Source organism: Mytilus trossulus, chromosome 7, assembly GCF_036588685.1.
Source record: "Mytilus trossulus isolate FHL-02 chromosome 7, PNRI_Mtr1.1.1.hap1, whole genome shotgun sequence".
NCBI lineage: Eukaryota > Metazoa > Mollusca > Bivalvia > Mytilida > Mytilidae > Mytilus > Mytilus trossulus.
This window is the reverse complement of record NC_086379.1, coordinates 48,745,326-48,771,688: the sequence shown is the minus strand read 5'-3', so window position 1 is coordinate 48,771,688 and position 26,363 is coordinate 48,745,326. Positions and strand designations below refer to the sequence as shown.

At 32.4% G+C, this 26,363-nt stretch overlaps 1 protein-coding gene across 1 annotated transcript; it reads right to left on the bottom strand.

The window, feature by feature from the left end:
* Window positions 1–268: 268 nt before the first annotated feature.
* LOC134725205 (ERI1 exoribonuclease 2-like) lies at window positions 269–22,240 on the bottom strand. Its single transcript, XM_063588844.1, has 9 exons — window positions 22,143–22,240; window positions 20,207–20,268; window positions 18,940–19,020; window positions 17,401–17,528; window positions 16,170–16,320; window positions 14,851–14,951; window positions 7,117–7,198; window positions 6,228–6,316; window positions 269–3,529 (listed from the first exon to the last, which is right to left on the bottom strand). The coding sequence occupies exons 1-9, from the start codon at window positions 22,166–22,168 to the stop codon at window positions 2,045–2,047; spliced, it is 2,205 nt and encodes a 734-aa protein (XP_063444914.1). The 5' UTR covers window positions 22,169–22,240; the 3' UTR covers window positions 269–2,044.
* Window positions 22,241–26,363: the final 4,123 nt, after the last annotated feature.

The following is a 26,363-nucleotide window of genomic DNA, read 5'->3' as shown; positions in this document are numbered from 1 at the left end:
CCTGTAGTGTTAGGTACCACCTCAAGAGTGTAATTAAAATAAAAAGTATAAAATATATTTCATTTATATTCACAACAGAAACAAATTCGGCAGATACTAAGAAACAAACTAGCTTACAGATAGAACAAAATTATGACAACCAGAGGGTAAAATCATTTACACATGGTTCTAGCCTCTAGGTATATTTCTTTGCTTTTTATGTACTATTTTCTCTCTTCCTTGATTATTAATGTATATGTGGGTCAAATAATTACATAACTTGGAGTAATTTATGGTGGCATTTAATTATTTAAAATTTATTTTTCTGGATAAATTCTTAGCTGAATAAGTATTTTATGTAGTGTTCACCAAAGGAATTTTCTGTAAAAGTTGCATTGTACATGACAGATATGAAACTTAGACTTTAATATGTTCATGAAACTATCAGGAATCCAATAGAATACTGAAATTGTAAGGATTAGAACAATAACAGCACATAGTACCACAATGCTAATCAGATGGTGATATTGTTAAGAGGAAGAACACTGATAGGAAGACATGACAAATGTATTTTATTAAAAATTTGTAAGGGTTCCGCGGAACCCAGTGTCTCGCCTACTTTTGCTGTAAATCGCAGGCTCAAACAAAATGAGGAAAAAAATCAATAAAAATATTCCTCTTGATACTATCTTATGATTGTAAGAAGCTTCTGTCCAAGTTTGATAAAAAACTAGGATAGTTAATGAATCTTATAAATGTTTTGAAAACTTTAACTGCAGACTGTATGTAATGCTAACTGGAAGAAAATCTAAGTCCATTTAAAAGTAAAATTCAGAAAAAATGGAGTTATCTTTTTACAAAATTTACTTCTGGATACTATCTTATGATCATAAATAAGCTTCTTTCAAGTTTGGTACAAACCCAGGATAGTTTAAGAAAGCTATAAAAATTTTAAAAACTTTAACCACAGAGTGAATGTAAAGTATCCCCGCAGTCCATTTAAAAGTAAAATACAGAAAAAATGGATTTATTTTTTTACAAAATTTACTTCTAGATACTATCCTATGATCATAAACAATCTTCTATCCAAGTTTGGTACAAATCCAGGATAGTTTAAGAAAGTTACTAAAATTCTAAAAACTTTAACCACAGAGTGAATGTTATGTTTCTCCTCAGAAAAAACTAAGTCCATTTAAAAGTAAAATACGGAACAAATGGAATTTTATTCTTACAAAATTTACTTCTGGATACTATCTTATGATCATAAACAAGCTTCTGTCCAAGTTTGGTAGAAATCCAGTATAGTTTAAGAAAGTTATTAAAATTTCAAAAACTTTAACCACAGAGTGAATATTTGTTGACGCCGCCGACGACGACGGAATGCAGGATCGCTTAGTCTCGCTTTTTCGACTAAAGTCGAAGGCTCGACAAAAATTGTCTGAAATAATTCAAAACTTAATATAGATGAAAATCTCATTTTCCTATTAGGTTATTAAAGTATTGTTTGTATATATGCCTTCATCTCCTTGGGGTAGAAATGTGCATTTCATAAATAAATTAAAAAAAAAAAAATTTAAATAACAATTTTACATGTTTTATGTAATCTATTTTGGAAGACCTAACACACTGACATATACAGCTTTGTATTCTTTTGTTTCTCAGAATAAGCTATTTTATGAAATTGTCAGAGGGTCGTATTTCAAACTACTGTGGATTCATTATTATTTGTGGGATACTAATTTTTTTTTTTATAGGGAAACCATAAATTTAAATGTTTAACAGAGAACATATTTTCTAAAGACTTGTATGTATATAAACACCAAATTGTAAATCAAAGACAAATGCTCTCTTTACCCATAAAAATAAACGAATACACAGTAAGAAAAATTGATTCTTGAGGAAAATCTCATTTTTCAATAGTTTGAACTGAAATGTTTTTAAGCAATTTATCTTTGAAGTATTGCACATTGATCTAAATTGTCCTCTCACTCACACTTTTTTCAATTTGTACATAATTTTCATTGTCACAATGAATTACAGAATTAAAAAAAAAATCATTGTCAGTCTACCTGAAAGATGAAATAGAATTTGACCTCACACCTAAGCTCTTTTTCTGACTAGATTTAGCTGAACTAAAGACAGGTACAAATGGTTTAGAAAGAGTTCCATTTTGGGTAAAGCTCTGACTTCTGCCATTGATTGTAGTGGGGTTTTCCCACTTAAAAAAGCCACATCCATTTCGATTACCAGAGCTGTTATATCCGGACGCTCCACAGCAAAAGAAAAATCGTCCCATATTCGGACCAGGTGTCTGTGCCATTCTTCTCTTTGATCTTTTACCACAATTACACAGGGGTGGGGTCCCTTTCATTCCTGAAGAGTTCACAGAATTGTTAGCTTGTCCACTGAATGGTGTTTTGAATGTTCCTAAAGTACTGGACGGTGTTTTAAATGATGACAAAGAAACTTGAGTTCTACAATTTCCTTGAGTATTTACAGGTGTTTTTAAAGAATCAGAATATACTGACAAAGTTCTAGAAGGAGTCATTGTAACTTCTTTTACATTTCTTTTGGATGTATTTGAATATGATGCCTTAACTAACAGTGTTTTGAGTGCCTCAGTCGGGGGCGATGGTGTTTTAAACACAGGGAATAATGTTGAAGTTTTTCCATTTCCTGGAGTAATATCAATCTTTGATTCAGGTGCTGAAATGTTAGGTGTTATAGTTGATTCACAAGAATGAACTGTCCGTTTAGGTAATGTTGTCTCAGATCCACTGGACTTTTCCTCCACACTTTTTCCAGGAGATGAATAAAATTTTTGCACAGCAATTCCAACTTTATTGTTGCTACTCCTTAAACTGTCCGTAGGTTTTTGACCGGACTGTTTTGGGGGTGATCCTTTTCTGACCTTTGGAATACTATTGCTCCATATGACACTATTTTGTGGTTTCTGACAACTTTGTTTCGTTGGTGACAAATGTGGATATGCTTCAGTGATTTTTAAAGGTGAAATATTTTTTTTAGTTGTTGAAACTCTTTTTGGAAGAGGTACATTTACACTAACTTCTGCCAGTCTATTGTTTCCAGTAGAATTTAGACCATTGACAAATGCTTTTGTTTCAACTTCAGGATCAATGTAAATTTGTGTGGGATCAAATTTCCCTGCAATAATTCGTTTAACCTTCACCTTAGTCAACTTTTGAAGGGAAGGTGATTTCTTGGTTGATTTTGAATATTGAATAGGGGATATTTCACTTATCAACATTTTTGGTGAGTAAGACCTTTCTAAAGGAATTCTGCTCTTTCTCTTACGTTCTGGAGTTTCCGTGGCAACACTTATTAAAATATTATCTAATTCCTGACTGCTAGCTATGGCATGATCCAAATCGTCATCAAAACATGATTCATCATCTGCAATGTCGGTCTGCTTTCTGCGTTTATGTACAGGACTTTTTGATGGTGTTGGTTGTTTCCTTTGGTGAATCTTATGTTTGTTGGGTGTCAGTTGCTTTATTGGGAGGTACTTATCCCCACCTGGAATGTTTGACTAAAAAAACAAAGATATAAAGTTGTTGTACACAATCAAAATTAACATGTTAAGCATTAGCATATCCTTGTCCCATAAAGAACTGAGGATTCATTGATTTTCGAGGGTACCAATTTTTGTGGATTAAGGAAAACATTTTATTTAAGTGGTTCACATGCACCCACAAAAATTGGTATTTAACAAAAAAACAATAAATCCTCATTAATGTATTTAAAATGGATCAAAGTCTCAAATAACTGGGTTGTCATATGTCTGACTAACCAAGGCAAGTTTGTACAATTTAATGCCAATTGAATTTAGGAGAAGATTTTTCTGTAATGTCTAACACTAGAAGAACAACAGGAAGCTACTTTAACTCAAGTGATATACAACCTGTACCTTCCTTCATAAATTTTGTTGAAAAATGACTTGTTTTATAAGTATTTAAAAAAAGAAAATAATCCTTAAATAATTCCACAATAGCATATGCAAAACTTCTGATAACATATATACAATCTTCCTGTGCAGTTTCAGGGAGTTGATTATACACATTAGGTTTCCATTTTGACTACAAAAAACTATAAAAAGTCCATTTATTAGTAAGGTGGATGTTTCTTGTTGTCTTATTAGTATTGTGTGATTCTTTTGTTTTCATGGGTACTTATTATTCTTGGATCAATGAAAACTTAAGGTTCTTGGATATTTATTTTCTAGGTTTTGCATGCAAGCTATTGAGTTAAGGGGAAGATTTTCTTTGGTTACATCTTCTGACATCGGACTTCTCTTGAACTGAATTTTAATGTGCGTATTGTTATGCGTTTACTTTTCTACATTGGCTAGAGGTATAGGGGGAGGGTTGAGATCTCACAAACATGTTTAACCCGCCGCATTTTTGCACCTGTCCCAAGTCAGGAGCCTCTGGCCTTTGTTAGTCTTGTATTATTTTAATTTTAGTTTCTTCTTTACAATTTGGAAATTAGTATGGCGTTCATTATCACTGAACTAGTATATATTTGTTTAGGGGCCAGCTGAAGGACGCCTCCGGGTGCGGGAATTTCTTTCTACATTGAAGACCTGTTGGTGACCTTCTGCTGTTGTTTTTTTCTATGGTCGGGTTTTTGTCTCTTTGACACATTCCCCATTTCCATTCTCAATTTTAAACCTATAGAAAAATTGTGATTTGCCTGAATCAAAGTAATCCATGAAAAATTTGTTTCCAATGAATAATAATGAATCCACAGTACATTTTGTACTTAATAATCTGGTTAATTATATAACAAACACAATATGCAGTGGTGTTTACTTGTTTAGTAGAATTCTGTCAATCCAGTTTTAATGATTTTCAGAAAAACAAACATGTCTCAATGTTCAGGCTAAAAAATACAAACAAAGAAACGTGGTATGATTTCCAATGAGTTAAATAAAGTAACCTAAAAACAAATAAAATAATCAGTGTTCTCCCCAGGCTGTTTTAGTACTGAGCTTTTCAGCGCTACCACAATTTCCCGCTGTTCTGTTGCACTGACCGAAGCCCTATCAAAAGGAAGAGTGTCGCTATATTTTTTTCTTAAATTTTCAAATTTCCCTCTTATTTTCACTCCAGATCATGTGATCTATTGGTTTACTATTTCTGAATGTATTATTTCCGTTGTATTAAGTAACTCCGGGGGACCAGTCTAAAATTTTTTACAAAATGGCAACTTTGAAAGATAAAAAAATCCAAAGATTTCAACATTGAAATCTAATTTTTTAATAAAAAAATAAATAGAGGCATATATGAATGAAATGAGATGAAATAAATTGACTGCATTTCCAGACGACACTCACAAACGTGTTTACGAACTATGAACAATCAATGATTTTAAAAACGATTAAACACAGGGGTTTGTTACAAATTATTTGCCAGGTTTTCTATCTGAAAATGAGCATGTCTTTAAGTAATAATTATCACCTATTCAAACTTATAATTGTTCAGTCAGCAATTTTACTATTTGAAAACAATTGAAAGGATATGATTAGAAAGATATGAAACCCCAAACTGATACGACTGGAGAAATTTACTTTCTTGATGTCCAGTTTGGTTGAAGCTATTTGAATATTATAAAACATTAAGGTCAGAAAAAAGAGAAATCATTATGCTAAAAAATGTCAATTCCTGTCAAACGTTGTAAGCTCAACAGTTCACTGCTAAAATGGGTTATAAAACCAAACACAGAAGCTGACAATGACCTAGTCTTTGTTGTTGGTCCTACATGTTCTGTAACATCATCTGTTAGTGCTTAGAAATCTTCACATAGCAGTCTGGACCAATAATGGAAAAAAGACTTCTCCTTGGTTTTTATACACAGATAATATGAGGATTATATGAATTTACAATGGAAAAAAAAAGGAAAAAAAGACTCTTCTTCTATATCCAGATATTAACTATGGTCTGGTTGTTGTCTCTTTGACACATTCCCCATTTCCATTCTCAATTTTATTTTATTAACATTAACAAACAAAGGGGTAACTTCCATGAGCATGATGAGGACATCAGAGAAAACATCAATAGCATTATATAAGAAAAACACATAACAAATCAACCAGAAACAAAGTGTGCCGAGTGAAAGTTACTGAGAATTGTCGAAATTTACACGCTTACCACAGCGCTATCCAAAATTCTGTGGGGAGAACACTGATAATAATATTCACATATATTGAAGACATTTACTTGTCATACCCCCTTCAGTGATTTGGTAATGTTAAGTATACAGCCATCTTGTATCATTCTGTACGCCAGTATTGCTGTGTTTCTGGAATCATGAAGACCTAAAATGTAAAAAATCTTGATCAAGAAAAATTTGTAAGGGTCCCCAAACAAGAGTCTAACATACTTTTGCTGTAAGTCGCAGGCTCAACAAATATAGGGAATAAATTATTAAACATTTTCCTCTAGATACCAGCATTTGATCATAAACAAGTCGATGGAATGTAGAATCGCTATGTCTCGCTTTAGCGACAAAAGTTGCAGGCTCAACAAACATGAAACCTACAATTCTTTATAAAATATCAAGTAATGGATATTTTTTGTTGTTGTTCAGATTTTTCAGTTTTCCTTACATTGACAACTCTGAAGGAAATGTCTGTCATACAGGAAGTTCAGCTTTATTCAATGTACTGGTAGGGCACTCATTGCAAAATAAAATTATTTGTACTTGTATTCATATTTTTTATTTCAGAGCTTTCTGCTTGTAAACAAAACGTATTTTTAAAATTGTCAGAATTTGTAATTAAAGTGTATGAGATTTACATGAAACTTTAATACCAGAAGTCTGAGACAGGCCTCAGTGGTTGTCGTTAGTTGATGTGATACATCAAAAGTGTTAATCGTTTTTCATATAATTTAGACTGTTGGTTTATCCATTAATTGGTTTTACACTAGTCATTTATTGGGCCCTTTATAGCTTGCTATTTCATTTGAGCCAAGGCTCCATGTTGAAACCAAACCTTGACCTTTAATGGTTTACCTTACTTTAAAAATTGTGACATGGATGGAGAGTTGTCTCATTGGCACTCATACCACATCTTCTTATATCTAATTACTACAGATGTGATTAAATCATACAAACCAGAATGCTCTCGTCCTTCAAAATCTATACCCAAATCCTTCAAGGCTCCATTTAAACCATTTGGTTTTCTGCTGTAAAACTTCTGCAAAGAAATAGAAATATCAATTAAAAAATATGAAATTTTTAATTTCTTATGTTTCAATTTGTTTAAAAGTTAGGAGCACCAGAGATCCCTCCCTCTAATTTACATCTAATGCTAATGTGCTGTTAAAAGACGAGAAACCTTGAGAGCCTGAATCAGTCCCCTGGCAAAATATGAGCAAAAAAATAGACTTTTCTATAATTTTGGTATAATTAGTTCCAAAAGTAATACACTACACTGTAAAAAAAAACATTTGTGCACTAGAAATAACTGTGTTCTCAAGCCATCTTGCATATCCTGACATGTTGAAATTAATTGTGGACTTATAAGTTTCTTGCTATCTTATAAAGTTCTCAAGAGAATGGCTATAAACTACAGGCAGGGGTACTACTTGTACAAGTAATGTTTATTAACTTAAGAGGTAAAACAAAAATATACTTTAACAGGTGAATTACAATGTTTGAATAAATAAGTAAATCTTTTTTACAATCCCACAAAATTCTCAAGTTTTGAAATGTAAAAACATGCCTTAACTGATTTTTCACAGGTTAGCTCATAAATCTTTATTAGAGTTCAATGTTTCATCTCATTAATTCAACAAAGAAACTGATTGTGCAAAGATCTTAAGTATTTGTGCATAGCCTTCAAATATTGCTACTTGGGGGCTTGTAAATGAGCAGTGTTCTGAAGAAAACAGACAAATGGGATGTGCATTGTCATGAAACTACACTTAAATGATTAGTTAAGACAGCTGCTAAGGGCAGACAATTTAAATCCTAAGAATTTAAGAAATGAAGATAGGAAGACTTTTTCACTTATTTATACCTGGCCACGTCCACTTGTATTTTTGGTCTATCTGATGAGTTAAGCCTTTTTCAACTGATTTTATAGTTCGTTCTTATGGTGTACTGTTATACCACTGTCCCAGGTTAGGGGGAGGGTTGGGATCCCGCTAACATGATTAACCCCGCCACATTATTTATGTATGTGCCTGTTCCGAGTCAGGAGCCTGTAATTCAGTGGTTGTCTTTTGTTTATGTGTTACATATTTGTTTTTTGTTCAGCTTTAGAATTGATAGAGAAATGGTTTGGTGGAGAGGAAGAGGATGAGAGTTTAGCTCCCACATCTACAGATGGTAATGCCTATCAATTCAATGCAGCAGCAACCATTCCACAACAAGGTTTCTCTTTCTGATCTCAGGACATTAGAAAAGTAGACTGTGATATCAATTAAATGATTAGGATGATGATGTCTTAGTGAGGTTAAATGCTGAGAAACGTTTTAATAAGAACAGAGAAGCATAATACTGCAGTGAAATTATAATAGAATACAAAGTGCTATCACTGTTTCCATGTTATGTCTATTTGTAAAGTGCTCAATTGTACTAATATTTTTAATATGGAAGAATTTATGATTTTGAAACTGTTAATATATTATTTCTTGTCTAAAAAGAGGCAACATATTGTAAAAGTTTAATTTATATTATTTTAAATACCATGTGATTTATTAGAAATTAATTCACTTAGATGCAAAGAGTTGTTTAATATAAAAATGATGTGGGAAAATTTGTCAACTGAGAAAAATAAATTGACAATAGGGTTGCAATGATACAAGTATGATTCTCTTTTATTTGAACCAATGCTTTACAAATAGTTCTATTTCCTTTAGTAAGAAATAGTCAGTGTTTCAACCTGTTCTAGCAACGTAAAATTAAAACATTATTTTTTTTTTTTACACATTTTTTGTCCAATTCTAATTCTAATGTATTGTGGTTATTAACATCATTGCAATCCTAGTCTAGAACAGAGATAAATGTGCAATAACAAAATGTAAATGCTCAAAATGCCATGTCGTGTGTATAATGTAAGCATATTATTCATGAGCTATTTCAGAAAAAGAGGTCAATCTAAGGGGTTTGAAGAACGTTTTCTTCCCCAAAAAAATATGCTTCTTGGAAGTAATCTGTTAATGTACTTTTGTTTATATTAAGTGCCTTTCAACACATTCTATAATATGAAGAAGAGAAAAATATATGGAATAGCTCTTGGATTAATGATCTAAGTTTTACTGTAACATTGTCTCTAATGCTCAATTTTGAGTTATGGGTACAGTATTGTAGTCGCTCATAAGACCACTGAAAGTATGTCCTGTCAATACAATATACATGGATACACAGTAGCATTGTGAGTGAGCTGTTAAGCTGTATCTATATCAACATGTATTCCTTCATGTGAAGATGCTAGTTAATTATAGTGCTATTAATTATTTTGAAAGGAGTTCTGGCAATTTGCTGTAAATGTATGGGAAGTATGAAATTTTATTCTCATTTTTGTATGAATGTCCTTTCATCTAGTCTTTCTTTCGATCTTGTCTATCATTTTGTACATTTCATTCATATCAACAGATAAAAAAATAGAAACTTAAAAAAAAAAAAAAAGAGACAGCTGCTAAGGGCAGACAATTTAAATCCTAAGAATTTAAGAAATGAAGATAGGAAGACTTTTTCACTTATTTATACCTGGCCACGTCCACTTGTATTTTTGGTCTATCTGATGAGTTAAGCCTTTTTCAACTGATTTTATAGTTCGTTCTTATGGTGTACTGTTATACCACTGTCCCAGGTTAGAGGGAGGGTTGGGATCCCGCTAACATGTTTAACCCCGCCACATTATTTATGTATGTGCCTGTTCCGAGTCAGGAGCCTGTAATTCAGTGGTTGTCTTTTGTTTGTGTGTTACATATTTGTTTTTTGTTCATTTTTTTTAAATAAATAAGGCCGTTGGTTTTCTTGTTTGAATTGTTTTACATTGTCTTATCGGGGCCTTTTATAGATGGCCTTCAACTATGGGCTTTGCTCATTGTTGAAGGCCGGACGGTGACCTATAGTTGGTAATATTTGTGTCATTTTGGTCTTTTGTGGATAGTTGTCTCATTGGCAATCATACCACATCTTTTTTATAAAAGTAAAACAATCTGAATGCCTAAGGGGACGTAACTCAGCCATTTTTTTTAACTACACAGCTACTTTTGCATAGGTACTATTTTTGTTCTAAAAATTTGTAGTACTGGAAATCTTCTTTTAAAGTTCAGTACTATTTTGTTACTCTAAAATTATTGTAATATTTAGGTACCTGTATTTTACAGTACTTTATTTGTACTTGAAATTTAGGTAATACAGATTTTTGGTTACTACCGTTACATTTTCAGCATTTTGAAAGTTTTTCTATTTCAAATCTCTTAAAGTTATGATTTTCAAGCATGAAATATTATATTTTTTCTGTACCAAAATATTTAGTACAATCAAGTACTGTAAATTACAAGTACCTAAATATTACAATAGCTTAAAAGTAAAGAAATAGTACTAAATATTAAAAGTAAATTTCCAATACTGCATTTTTTTAGTACAGAAATAGTACCTATGCAAAAGTAGCTGTGTATACAAATCTACTGGTATAAATATCCTACAAATTTACTTATATAAGTATATCAAAATTTACTTCTTCAAGTAAATAAAAATTACTTGTACAAGTAGTACCCCTGACTGAAGTATGAAATTCCTTAAAAATTGACAATTCAGGGGCATTAACTCCAAATATCAAGGTTGACAGGAATCCATGAAAATTGGTATCCAACAAATTTAAATGAATCCGCAGTATTCTAAATATTCTGTAATTGTAACAATAAAATAGATAGTGTTTGAAATTAAGTTCAGGCTACAGTTTCAATCAAATTAACCAAAATCATTCAGGCCTGCATTTTTGTAAATAAGTCATACTGTGTTATAGATTGTAAAAACAATTTCTGATATCATAAAGCAGGCTGGTTACTGTAAATTTAGAAATTATTTAATACATGCACATATTGCGATCTTGTCATTTTAGACTAAAATACGTTTTAAATTTTGCAATATTGAGAAAAATCCTGTTTAATTCGTATAAAAAATGAGAGTTTAAATCATTGCCATTATAACCCTGTCACATTTTTGAAATAATAAAAACATTACAATAATTTCTCAATTTAAAGTAGTCTTTCCTGTATATATCAAACAAAGTTAAACTCCACTCATTATAGAATAGAATAGAATAGTTTAATATTAAAGTGCAATCTAAATTATAAAAAACAATTACATTCATATATACGAGTAATTTTAAGCCAGCCGAATAGGCTTATGATGCATTGTACATTGTGTATCATTATTGAAAATAAAATAAATAAATAAATATAGTTCAAATTTACACGCATATTATAGCAAGGCACGTTTTCAGTTGATCACAGATTGTTTGGTGGTAAAACAGCTTAAAACAAGTAAAACTGCGAGCTACTGCTCACTGATGATACCCCCGCCGCAAGTGGATAATATTAATAGTGTAAAAATATGCAAGTGTTCGGTAAACAGGAAGTTGTCGAGTGATGAATCTGAAAACGCATCACACGGTATAGCTGAGTTATATAAATCCTGAAACCAAATTTCAGAAATCCTTGTATTGTAGTTCCTGAGAAAAATGTGACGAAAATTTTCAACTCGGCTATTATGTGTAAAATCATACAAGTTTTCGGTAAACAGGAAGTTGTCAAGTGATCAATCTGAAAACGCATCACACGGTAAAGCTGACTAATACAAACCCTGAAACCAAATTTCAGAAATCCTTGTATTGTAGTTCCTGAGAACTAGAGGCTCTAAAGAGCCTGTGTCGCTCACCTTGGTCTATGTGCATATTAAACAAAGGACACAAATGGATTCATGACAAAATTGTATTTTGGTGATGGTGATGTGTTTGAAGTTCTTACTTTACTGAACGATTTTGCTTCTTACAATTATATCTATCATGAACTTTGCCCATTAGTAACAGAGAACTATATTTGGTAAAAATTTACATAAATTTACCAAATTAATGAAAATTGTTAAAAATTGACTATAAAGGGCAATAACTCCTTAAGGGGTCAATTGACCATTTAGGTCATGTTGACTTATTTGTAGATCTTACTTTGCTGAACATTATTGCTGTTTACAGTTTATCGCTATCTATAATAGTATTCAAGATAACCAAAAACGGCAAAATTTCTTTAAAAATTACCAATGGAGGGCAGCAACCCAACAACCAGTTGTCCAATTCATCTGAAAAATTCAGGGCAGATAGATATTGACTTGATTAACAATTTAGCTTCTTGTCAGATTTGCTCTAGATGCTTTGGTTTCATAGTTATAAGCAAAAAACTGCATTTTACCCCTATGTTCTATTTTTAGCCGTGGCGGCCATCTTGGTTGAATGGCCAGGTCATCGGACACATTTTTCAAACTAGATACCCCAAAGATGATTGTGGCCTAGTAGTTTCAGTGGAGATTTTGTAAAAGATTACTTAGATTTATGAAAAATGGTTAAAGATTGACTATAAAGGGCAATAACTCCTAAAGGGGTCAACTGACCATTTTGGTCATGTTGACTTATTTGTAGATCTTACTTTGCTGAACATTATTGCTGTTTACAATTTATCTCTATCTATAATAATATTCAAGATAATAACCAAAAACAGCAAAATTTCCTCAAAATTACCAATTCAGGGGCAGCAACCCAATAACCGATTGACCGATTCATCTGAAAATTTCAGGGCAGATAGTTCTTGACCTGATAAACATTTATATCCCATGTCAGATTTCCTCAAAATGCTTTGGTTTTTGAGTTATAAGCCAAAAACTGCATTTTACCCCTATGTTCTATTTTTAGTGGTGGCGGCCATCTTGGTTGGTTGACCAGGTCACGCCACACATTTTTTAGACTAGATACCCCAAAGATGATTGTGGCCAAGTTTGGATTAATTTGGCCAAGTAGTTTCAGAGGAGAAGATTTTTGTAAAATATTACTTTAATTTACGAAAAATGGTTAAAAATTGACTATAAAGGGCAATAACTCCTAAACAGGTCAACTGACCATTTTGGTCATGTTGACTTATTTGTAGATCTTACTTTGCTGAACATTATTGCTGTTTACAGTTTATCTCTATCTATAATAATATTCAAGATAATAACCAAAAACAGCAAAATTTCCTCAAAATTACCAATTCAGGGGCAGCAACCCAACAACCGATTGACCAATTCATCTGAAATTTAGGGCAGATAGATCTTGACCTGATAAACATTTTTATCCCATGTCAGATTCCTCAAAATGCTTTGGTTTTTGAGTTATAAGCCAAAAACTGCATTTTACCCCTTTGTTCTATTTTTAGCCGTGGCGGCCATCTTAGTTGGTTGACCAGGTCACGCCACACATTTTTTAAACTAGATACCCCAAAGATGATTGTGGCCAAGTTTGGATTAATTTGGCCAAGTAGTTTCAGAGGAGAAGATTTTTGTAAAAGATTACTTTAATTAACGAAAAATGGTTAAAAATTGACTATAAAGGGCAATCACTCCTAAACGGGTCAACTGACCATTTTGGTCATGTTGACTTATTTGTAGATCTTACTTTGCTGAACATTATTGCTGTTTACAGTTTATCTCTAACTATAATAATATTCAAGATAATAACCAAAAACAGCAAAATTTCTTCAAAATTACCAATTCAGGGGCAGCAACCCAACAACCGATTGACCGATTCATCTGAAAATTTCAGGGCAGATAGATCTTGACCTGATAAACATTTTTACCCCATGTCAGATTTGCTCTAAATGCTTCGGTTTTTGAGTTATAAGCCAAAAACTGCATTTTCCCCCTATGTTCTATTTTTAGCCGTGGCGGCCATCTTGTTTGGTTGACCGGGTCACGCCACACATTTTTTAAACTAGATACCCCAATGATGATTGTGGCCAAGTTTGGTTTGATTTGGCCCAGTAGTTTCAGAGGAGAAGATTTTTGTAAAAGTTAACGACGACGGACGACGACGGACGCCAAGTGATGAGAAAAGCTCACTTGGCCCTTCGGGCCAGGTGAGCTAAAAATGTGACGAAAATTTTCAACTTGGCTATCATGTGTAAAATCATACAAGTGTTTGGTAAACAGGAAGTTGTCAAGTGATCAATCCGAAAACGCATCACACGGTATAGCTGACTTAGATAAACCCTGAAACCAAATTTCAGAAATCCTTGTAATGTAGTTCCTGAGAAAAATGCGACGAAAAATATTTATGGGACGGACTGACTGACGGACGGACTGACAGACAGAGGTAAAACAGTATACCCCCCTTTTTTAAAGCGGGGGTATAATAAAGTTAGAAACAAGCTTGCTATAATTACAAAATAAAATTAGAAACAAGCTTGCTATAATTACAAAATAAAGTTAGAAACAAGCTTGCTGTAATTACAAAATAAAGTTAGAAACAAGCTTGCTATAATTACAAAATAAAGATAGAAACAATTTTGCTGTAATTACAAAATAAAGTTAGAAACAAGCTTGTTGTAATTACAAAATAAAGTTCGAAACAAGCTTGCTGTAATTACAAAATAAAGTTAGAAACAAGCTTGCTGTAATTACAAAATAAAGTTTGAAACAAGCTTGTTGTAATTACAAAATAAAGTTAGAAACAAGCTTGCTGTAATTACAAAATAAAGTTAGAAACAAGCTTGCTGTAATTACAAAATTAAGTTAGAAACAAGCTTGCTGTAATTACAAAATTAAGTTAGAAACAAGCTTTCTGTAATTACACATTATAATACCAACCCTGTAGGTAGCTCTGAGATCTATCCAACTATTAAGTTGACATGGTCTTAATATCTGTTTCCTTCTCAATTCATTGTATAAACATACACCTAAATCCCAATCTGAAATAAAAAAACGTGATTTTGTTAATATTATTAAGTCAGGAATCTGAAGTTCAGTGGATGTCTTTTGTTAATGTGGTTCATAAGTGTTTCTTGTTTCTTGTTTTTTATATACACATGTGTAGATTAGACTGTTGGTTTTCCGGTTTGAATGGTTAGCACTAGTAATTTGTTAGGGCTCCTTATAGCTTACTGTTCCGTGTGAGCAAAGACTCTGTGTTGAAGACTGTACTTTGACCTATACTATAATGTTTACTTTTACAAATTATTACTTTAAACTTGAACTGGAAATATTGTTTTTAATTTTGCAAAAATGACAGCCCTAAAAATCTACAATGAGACGGAGGGAAATTCGACCGCTGTTCCACCAAAACAGAAATTTGAGAATAGGTTTTTACAACATAAAATTAAAAGTAAATCTGTACTAAAAGCAAGATGTCTAATCCTTTCTAAAGAAGATTCTAGACCAAGCAGAAACATTTTTTTACTGTTGAAAATGGACAATACTTGATTACATGATATGTGTGTATCTTGCAATGTAAACTCTTTTGTCAGATTATAATTGTCCTTGTTAATGGATAGGTAAACCCAAAACTTTTTCTCTGGCAAGCTCTATATGATTAGAACTAACTGAACATGCATTTCTACTGCTTCTAATCATGATGGCAAATTTTAAATGCATATCGGATTTCAAAATAGGAACAAAATTTGCATTCTTACCTGACCATGCTACCTTTGTTGCTAGGTGACAGTTATCTGATTCTGTTGATAGTTGTGTAAACCCCGGGGGGAGGGGGGATACTTCCTTTTTTTTGGTGGTATAGGTGTACAGCAAAACAGGATAACTTTTTCATGCCCTGCTGGTTTGAACAGGGTCCCCTTTTCATGTCCTGCTGGTTAGAACAGGGTTGCTTTTTATGCCCTGCTGGTGAGAACAGTTGCTTTTTTGTCTAGAACAGGATCTCTTACTCAACTGTGAAGAGACAGTCAATAATCCGGGTCTAGAACTGCATCTATTTTATACAGTCTAAAACAGGGTATACATTTTCTGAATACACACATGTTTTTCAACATTTTTGTTTAGAACAGGGTATGTTTTTCAATGTTTTCTGAATAGAACAGGGAATGATTTGTCAAGTGCTGTTGGCACAGTTATACCTGAAATGATAGTCAGTAACCCCCTGGGGTATAAACACAACATCTTTCATATTTTCTTACCTGACCATGTGACTATTGTTGCTAAGTGACATTTTTCTGTTTCTGTTGATGGTTGTGTAAACACCACACCCTTTTTCTCTTTAAGAGAGTCCAGCCAGCGTACAAATTTCCTGACACATAGATTTAATGGAATACCATTGTCTACCTGATCCTGTCAAATATCATATAACAAAAATGACAAATTTTCAAGGTAAATCCTAAAAGGAAAAGTCAATAAAAATTGACTAAACTAAACACTTGATTTTATCAACCAACTGAATGACTGAAACTAAAACAACTGTCATATTCCTGAACTGGCATCAACATTTTCAGAGAAAATAAATGGTGGGTTAAACCTGTTTTAAGATGGTACCTAACACCTTAACTAAATTTAATTTGGCTTGTTTAATTTTCTTAAAGTTTTGACCAAGTATTTACTTTGACCTTTTAACAAAAATATAAAAATTTCAAAAATGTTGAACCAACCGTTTTGTCAGAAAAATTACACTGGTTATATAGCAGTTTGACAAACATTTATTTAGATCATTGAGAAGCTTAATATTCCCATTACAACACAACGTAATCAAAACGTTCTGCTGATTTTACAGAGTTATCTCCCTGTAGTGTTAGGTACCACCTTAATAGCTATTGCAACCTCTCACTTAAATGATGGTTTGATATAGTTTGGTAATATTGGCAAAATATTGACAAATTGTGTGTGCTACCCAATGAGACATTTAGAATCCATAAACATGACAATCGTTGGAATCTAGCAGCCAAAATTGTGTAAACAAATGCCAAATCTCCGTGGTAAAGTCAGTACTTTGACCTGTAACAGTTTAGTTTTACAAATTGTGACTTGGATGGAGAGTTGTCTCATTGGCACTCATACCACATCTTCTTATATCTAATCATAGATAATTTAAGTAAATACATGTACAACCTAACAAAATAAAATAATTCGAACAAAAATATATAATCAAATCAAACAAGTATTTCCTGTATAAAACTTTTACTATTTGTAAGTTTGGACAATAAATATAAAGTAAAACCCTTTATTTATCATATATCTGTTAAATATGTTTTAGCTGTATGGTTTTTGTCCTGAACTGCTAATGATCCTGTTGATAAAAGAATGTCATTAGACAGCATGGTGTGATCTGTACATCTAATTTTGACCTCCACCTAGACCCCACTGGTTGTTAGTCTCTAAGTCAGCCATCTTGGATTCTAGCTAGTAATATTAACAAACCTGTGTTATACCAGTCAGCTGTTTACAGAATTCACTTAGGTTTGGTTGTTCTTGTGGTTGTACATAAAACTGAAACTCACTTTCTATCTTTCCTGTAGAAGTGTTCAGTAATACTGCAGGAAACTCAACTGAAAAATAACAAGAAATATACAATGTAGCTTTTTACAGGGAAGATCAGGCATAAATTAGGTTCATTATACATTGTAGGAAATACCAAGCATAACCCTGCCACATTCTGTATGTATGCGCCTGTCCCAAGTCAGGAGTGGTTGCCGTTTGTTTATGTGTTACATATTTGTTTTTCATTATTTTTTTGTACATAAATTAGGCTGTTAGTTTTCTTGTTTGAATGGTTTTACATTGTCATTTCGGGGCCTTTTATATACCTGATTAAATGTGAGGTATGGGATTTGCTCATTGTTGAGGGCCGTAAAGTGACCTATAGGTGTTAATTTCTGTGTCAATTGGTCTCTTGAGGAGAGTTGTCTCATTGGCAATCATACTACATCTTCTTTTTTAGAATAACTTTTTCTTGATACAAAATACTAATCATAGCTATCCATCTTTTTAAACACTACCAAGCTTAACAATAACCCTTTATAGGATATATACAGAGCAAAACTTTCCATGCTTATAAGAACTTGTAATGCTTACCTATAGCCCTTTATAAGAAATATCAAGCATAACTAAAACTACAGCATTTTAAAGGAAATACCATGCATACTTAAGCTCAAAAGTCTGAATAGTGAACATATCAAACTTAACTATAGTCCAAAAGTCTGAACAGTAATAATTTGAATTTCGTATTTATGAACTATAATACAAAATGGGTTTGTTTTCCATTTGAGAGCTCTCTGATACATATCACAACTTGTTTATTCCAAATACATGCTGGTCAGGCCAAAGATTAATCTTTTTATGTATCAATATTACATGTAGGTACATAATATTGTCACCATTGCCATGTGCTGTTAGTTGTTTGCATGCATGTGCCTTAGCTTACCCATCTGGAGCACCTGAGATTAACCCGTTTTGTGTGGGGTTCATGTTGCTAAATTTTTTGTTTTCTATGTTGTGTCTTCACAGTCTTGTGTACTATTATTTGTATGTTTGTCTTTCCTTTTTAGCAATGGCATTGTCAGCTTATTTTCGATTTACCAGTTTGAATGTTTCTCTGGTATCTAAATTCAGTTTCCTATATTTTTTAGTATCACTGTATTTGTCAAAGATGAAACACAACACATTTTATAAATATACATTAGTGTGTCTTTCTTTTCTCTTCATTGTAATCATTGATTTAACTGTATTCAAATAATTGTAATCATTTGTATCAAATTTAATTTGTGATTTTTCTGCCTGTAATGGGCTTCTTAAATTGACAATATAAAAATATATTTGATTTGATTTGGTATCTTTTGCCTCTCTTTTGAGTGCTTTTCTTTGTTTACCACAAATTTAATTTTGATAAATTCTTGGTTGATGTTTTAATTATTTTTTTGTTTTAATTGTAAAACTTTCCCAAATGGATAGTTTACTTACTAATTTCCTGAGTTCTAAATTTACCATCCTGCCAACATGTTGATTCAAAATCTAATACCACTAAATATGGAAATGTTTGATCTAAAAACATGAAAAATAGAGAAATAATGGTTATTAACAAGATTAATGAAATTTTAAACATGTTTAAGGCCATGGAAAATTAATTGTTGGTTTCCCCTAACATGGGAAAATTTAAAAGACCCGTCAGGCAGGCGGTCTTTTATTTTTGTAAGCATGCATAATTTTATATATATATATGTTTTTTGTGTTTCTATAGCGGAACACTTTTAGTTGTCTCTGTAATACAGAAAAATTAAATGACCTGGCGGTAAACAAATGACCTGGTCGGGTTATTAGGGGAAACCATCATTTATTTTTCCATGTTCCTGTTTGGATGGTTTTGCTTTATTCTTTTCATTCAGAACAATCTTGGGCAAAACTATGCTGACTGATTTGGAAAAAGTTTTGAGATGCAGCAAAATTTTTCACTATAATTTTACAATTCTTTGATTTCAATTAATTCAGATCACAATGCTTCACAATAGAACATTTTAACATTTGTCAGGAAAAGACTCTTCAAAAAACAAGGAGGTATAATTTGAATGTGCCTGTCCAAAGTCTGGAGCCTGTAATTCAGTGGTTGTCGTTTGTTTATGTGTTACATATTTGATTTTTGTTCAATTTTTGTACATAAATTAGGCCATTAGTTTTCTTGTTTGAATTGTTTTACATTGTCAATTTGGGGCCTTTTATAGCCGACTATTCGTTATAGGCTTAGCTCATTGTTGAAGGCCATACAGTGACCTATAAATGTTAATTTCTGTGTTATTTTGGTCTCTTGTGGAGAGTTGTGTCATTGGCCATCATACCACATCTTCTTTTTTTATATAAATACTGGGAAAATTTCATGAAAAGATAGAATTTGATCCTTCAATTCTCCCATAAACCTAATAAATCGGCCTGTTGGGTCTTCAATGCTCCCTTAAATTCTGAAGGGTATATATAGTGTACATCTTCAATAATATAAATGATCCTAGACTGGAAGATAATATTTGGCTGGTTCATAATCTAAAGAACCATGGATAATTTCTTTGTTTGTACCCCAAAATTAAAATAACGTCACTTCATTGGTTCAATTTCTATTGTTTAATTAATTATGACATCTTTAACAAATTGTTTAACCAATCATAATGTTTCCTTGTTCAGTACATTTTGAAAATATTACCCAAGATGCATTAGATTCTGAAACAACAAATTGTATGCTTACCTGTTGATGGTTTCCTACTTGTACTGGAATTTATACTTCTTTTTCTTAGTAATCCTAATTCTCTGTAAAATAAAATGAGATAAAATATAGTGCCTAAACATGATTATTATGAATTTTATGTAATACATGTAATATGGTCTGACAGTTATTTGTCCCATGGTATGAAATAGGATTTCATATGTAAACATGTGTACATGAATACAATGTATAACAAAGAACACACATCATATCGCATGGACATCACTTAGCAATGATTATTGAATGAATATAAATACATTTACATATAGATCATGCATATATACATGTACATGCTATACAACATGGTTTTTGTCCAAACTCAGTAGCCACTAATCCAGTGGTTTCTGTATTCAATAATTTCTTTTCATTTATTCTTTTAATATACATCTGTAGACATTAAAGATTAGGCCATTGGCCTTCTCTTTTGAATTGCATGAATTGTTTACACAATTGTCACCTCAAGCCTATAATTACATACATTACTAGGGTTCTCCCTAAGGCGAGTTCATGAGTCCTGGACTCATGAAAATCTGTCACAACTCACCATTTTCAAAACTGCGGAGTCCAAAGATACATCAAAATTGAAATATTTTGTATAAAATGAACACATTTAAACACAAATATAATCATTTTATATCAAAAGTTTCAAATTAATTTGGCCTTCAAAATAATTGCTCCTAAGAATTTAAGAAAAGAAGACAGGATGAGTTTTTACTTATACATGTACATGTATGTACTATAAGTAAAAAAAATCTGAATGTCTAAGGAACATTACTAGGTAATTTTTATAAAATTTCCTTCTAATCTAGATACCAGCTTTTGATCATAAACAAGCTTTTGTTCAAGTTTGGTAGAAATCCAGGACATTTAAAGAATGTTATTAAAATATTTAAAACTTTAACATGTTGGGAAAAAAAACCCTGAATGGTTATTATACCTGAATAGAGGGATAATCCTTCTATAGAGGGGTAAATTTGTCCCTCTATAGAGGGGTATTTTTGTTTAAACTGGATTTAAATCAAAATAGGGCAGAATGGCATTCTCTACTTTTTATGGCAGTAACGTGTAACAGTTGATGCACCAATTGATGTACTTAATTTAATATGCACATGCCCAGATTGATTCCCATACTTTCAAAATATAAAATCTTTAGTTCACCATGATTGAAAGCTGTGATGATCAGGTAAATTCTACTCACTTATGCCTCACTGAACAGAATTTCTATTGTTAGATTTAACATGAAATTTAATTTTGTGGTTGATCAGGTGTTCAGATACAAAAATGTAGGTATACAATAGATTGCACGTTTTGTCACTTTAGCAGAAAACTAGTTATCTCAATTTTTAGTAAAGTGCATACATTGTATGTTGAAGCATATAACATGTATAATTCTAGAGATTTTATCCAATATAACTAGAAAATGCCATTCTGCCCTAATTTGCTTTAAATCCTGTGCAAACAAAAATACCCCTCTAAAGAAGGAGTATCCCTCTATACAGGTATTATCACCATTCAGGGGGTTTGTTCCCAACCCGTTTAACCACAGACATTTTTGACAGACTGAATGCACTGAACGCAGTCTGTCTTCATGACTAAGATGATATATATTTTTTACCAGTTTTAGTGGCCCTTCTTTATAAATTACATGTATTTGAGAAACATGAAATTTGGGTCAATTATATAATTTGGCATTTAAATTAGAAAGATCATACAATAGGGAACATGTATACTAAGTTTCAAGTTGATTACTGTAGACTTCAACAACTTCATCAAAAACTACCTTGAGTTTGACCAAAAACTTAATAAACCTGAAGCGGGACAGACGGATGGAATACCGAACGGACCCACAGACCAGAAAACATTAATCCCCTCTACTATCGTAGGTGGGGCATAATAATCATTAAAATGATGTTTGAACCTTGCAAGTTGTTTAGTTGTTTTCATGCTTTGTTTTGAAATTGCCGCTGCTAATCTATGTCTTTTTTACGCTTATTGCAACGTGCCCATCGATGTCATGTCAGTGTTTGAAAATAGCTTCTTCTCGCCATAAATAACTCGGCCTATTCAAATTTCTCCTCAGAAACAAGTAAATTGTACACTGAAAAATAAACTTACTTCAAATTTCTCTCAACTTAAGATTACGAGAATAATAAGATCTCAATTTAGAGAAACTTGCTTTCCGTACAACCCTTATCAATTCAATATTTCAAAAACTTTTCAAGTTTTATGGTGTTTTTTTTATCAAAATTTTATTTTTTTCAAATTCATTATAAACTTTTTTAAAACTTATAGTAAAGATATTTAATTCAAAAATACTAAACTCAACGTACAGTTTTGATTAATTATTTTTTATTTTTATTTTTGGTTCAAATATAGGAAAAAGTAATAGAAAAGGGATGAAGGACTCAAAAGTGGATGCCTGTTACAAGTGGAAACGGTAAAAGAATGGAAGGAAACGAAAAGAAAAACGAAATCCATATTTTCTGAAAAACTATAGATGATAAAATTATAAAACAAGTATAAACTTGTGATCTACCGAATTACTTATTACCGGGTGTGTAACAATATGAGCAACACGACGGGTGTCACATGTAAAGCAGGATCTGCTCACCCTTCCGGAGCACATAAGATCAACCCCCTTTGGTGGGGTTTGTGTTGCTAATTCAGACTTTAGTTTTCTATGTTGTGTTAAGTTTACTATTGTTTGCATGTCTAGTGATCTTTTTTTTTATCCATGGAGTTGTCACTGGTTTTTGTTTTGTTTTTTTACATATGATATACAAATAATAACTTGAGATGTGGTATAAACCCATACACTCTTAATAAACTATACTTGACCCAAGAATGTCTTTTATTTGTAACAACTGCTATAAAACATATTTTATCGAAGTTCTGTAAATATATATAGATATAAGAAGCCGTCATGTGGTATGACCAAAAGCAACTTCATCTCCGAAAAAGAAAAGTTATAAACCAGGGAGAAAAACACCCAAACATACACCACTTAGAGTACTTAACATAAATTTCCAATCAATAAAAAACAAAAAACCTGAACTAGAAGAGATCTTAGACTCTGTTAAGCCAAATATTATATTTGGAACTGAAACTTGGCTAGATAAAGAAACATCCTCATATGATTACTTTCCAATATCCGACTACAATGTATACAGGAAAGATCGCCCACCAAATGAAAAAAATCAAAGTCATGGTGGTGTCCTAATTGCCATATCAAAAGACATCATATCTGATGAAATCTCAGAACTTCAAACAAACTGCGAAAATGTATGGGCTGGAGTAAATATAGCCAACTCCAGAAAATTAATTCTTGGTTGCTACTACAGACCACCTTCAGACACAGGTTCTTCACTTGAAGAACTTAATATATCTCTAAGCCGTACAAATGGGAACTCAAAAGCAACTATAATCTTAGGGGGGGATTTCAACCTTGGTCATATAGACTGGCAAATACCATCAGTAATTCCTGGAAAGCCAGATAACAAACAACACCAAATTTTAATTGACATAATAAATGACCACTCCCTGGAGCAAATAGTAGACAAACCAACAAGAGGTGAAAGAATACTAGATCTTATCTTAACAAATGCACCAAACATAAAAAATAAACTGGAATTAATGCCACCTATTGGTAATGCAGATCATGACATCGTATTCACTGAATGTTCAATTTCACTGAAAAGGAACAAAAAACCAGCAAGACAAATTTGCCAATTCAAAAAAGCAAACTGGGAAAACATTAAATCAGACATACAAGTACTAGAAGGAAAGATTAAAACTATATACAATACAAGTAACACCAATGAACTTTGGCAAACATTCAAAGAAGACCTTATAAAGACAATCAGTACTAACATACCACAAAAACAAATAACACATAAAATGAAATTGCCTTGGATCACAGACCAACTAAGAATCAATATTAATAAAACTAAACGTCTGCACAAAAAATCAAAGAAAAATCATCATCTGCAAATTAGATACAAACATATGAAAAAAACATTGCAGGCAGATATGCGTTCAGCCTATTGGCATTATATTGAAAACATGATCCTAGACCTCCCAATTGAAGAACTTGGAACCACCAACAGAAAGCACACACCAAAAAACTTGTTTTCATACATCCAGAGCATGAGAAATGATAATTCAGGTGTAGCTGCACTAAAAAAGGATGGATTGCTCGTAACAAACACCAAAGATAAGGCAAACATCCTCAACCAGCAATTTCAAAAGGCATTCTCTACTGAATCATCTGCAGATCCAATACCAGTAAAAAACTTATCATCACATCCACAAATGAATGAAATTAAAATATCAGAAAAGGGCGTCAACAAACTTCTTCACAACATTAATCCGAATAAAGCCACAGGCCCTGATGAACTATGTGGAAAGGTATTAAAGGAAATGAAAGATCATCTCAGTCCTATCATCACACTCATATTTCAAAAATCTATTAACACTCATAAAATACCTACAGACTGGAAACATGCAAATGTCTGTCCTACATTCAAAAAAGGCGACAAAAACAATGCCATAAATTACAGGCCTATTTCACTAACATGTATACTTTGCAAAATAATGGAGCATATCATAGCTAGTCAAGTAATGGAACATCTTGAAAAAAACAATATTTTATATGACTTACAACATGGCTTCCGATCAAAACGTTCTTGTGAGACACAACTATTATCTTTCATTCAGGACCTTGTAAGAGACAACAATATTAACATACAAACTGATGTCGTTGTGATGGACTTTGCCAAAGCTTTTGACAAAGTCCCTCACAAAAGATTACTTTACAAATTAAAATACTACGGCATAGACAATAATACCTTGGAATGGATTGGTGACTTTTTAAACAACCGTACACAAACAGTCATGCTAGATGGAGAACAATCAGAAAAAATTGGGGTAACATCTGGGGTGCCACAAGGCACTGTCCTTGGCCCAATTGTATTCCTCATTTACATAAACGATTTCCCAGAATACTTACAACACAGCACCTTAAGATTATTTGCCGATGACAGCATCATCTATAGAAACATAAAAAACACAGATGATGCTGCCAAACTACAACAGGATTTAAATTCAGCGGCACAATGGGAAAAAGACTGGTTAATGTCATTCCATCCAGACAAATGCTCCATACTAAGAATTACACAAAAAAAGAAACCAGTCGACCATGACTACATCCTACATGGTCACATTCTCCAAACTGAAACAGCTACAAAATATTTAGGCATAACCATCCAATCTGATCTAAAATGGAATAAACACATCAATAATGTAACAGCTAATGCAAACAGACAACTGAATTTTCTCAAACGTAACCTTAAAGTTTCATCACAAAAAATCAAAGAAAGGGCATACATGTCTTTAGTTAGACCTAAGCTTGAGTACAGTTCTTGCGTCTGGGACCCTCACACAAAAAGTCAAATCAACCAAATTGAGATGGTCCAACGCAGAGCTGCTCGCTACACATGTAATAAATATCACAATACCAGCTCTGTCTCAAACATGCTTGATCACCTACAGTGGCCTACATTAGAACTGAGACGTATACAAACAAGACTAGTGGTATTCTATAAGATCATACACCAACACATAGCAATTTACCCTAAAGATCTTCTAGTTAAATCAGACAGTAGAACAAGATATAAACATACAAACCACTTTAAACAAATTCAAACAAATAAAGATTCATACAAGTTTTCATTTTATCCACATACAATAGTACAATGGAACCTACTTCCTACATCAGCAATCCTTTGTACAACAGTCGACGGCTTCAAAGAGCAGATTTCTATATCTGCTCTTTCACAAATATTCTAAAAAATGCATAACATGTACATAGTTTTAACAAGAAATATACATAGGATAACAATCCACAAAAAAAATTTAAATCACTGTTATATTTTTACTTTAATTATTTTTCTAAGCACCAATGCAATGTAACGTAATATTACTGCAAATTTATTTCTTTTTAATTGTAAATAAGCCACGCATGCAACGGCACGTAATAGTCAGAGTTGTGACTGAGTGCGGAAATATGAAGATAGAGATAGATAGATGAGTGCAAATGAGACAACTGTCAAGTCTCCATCGAAGTTACAATTTGTAAAAG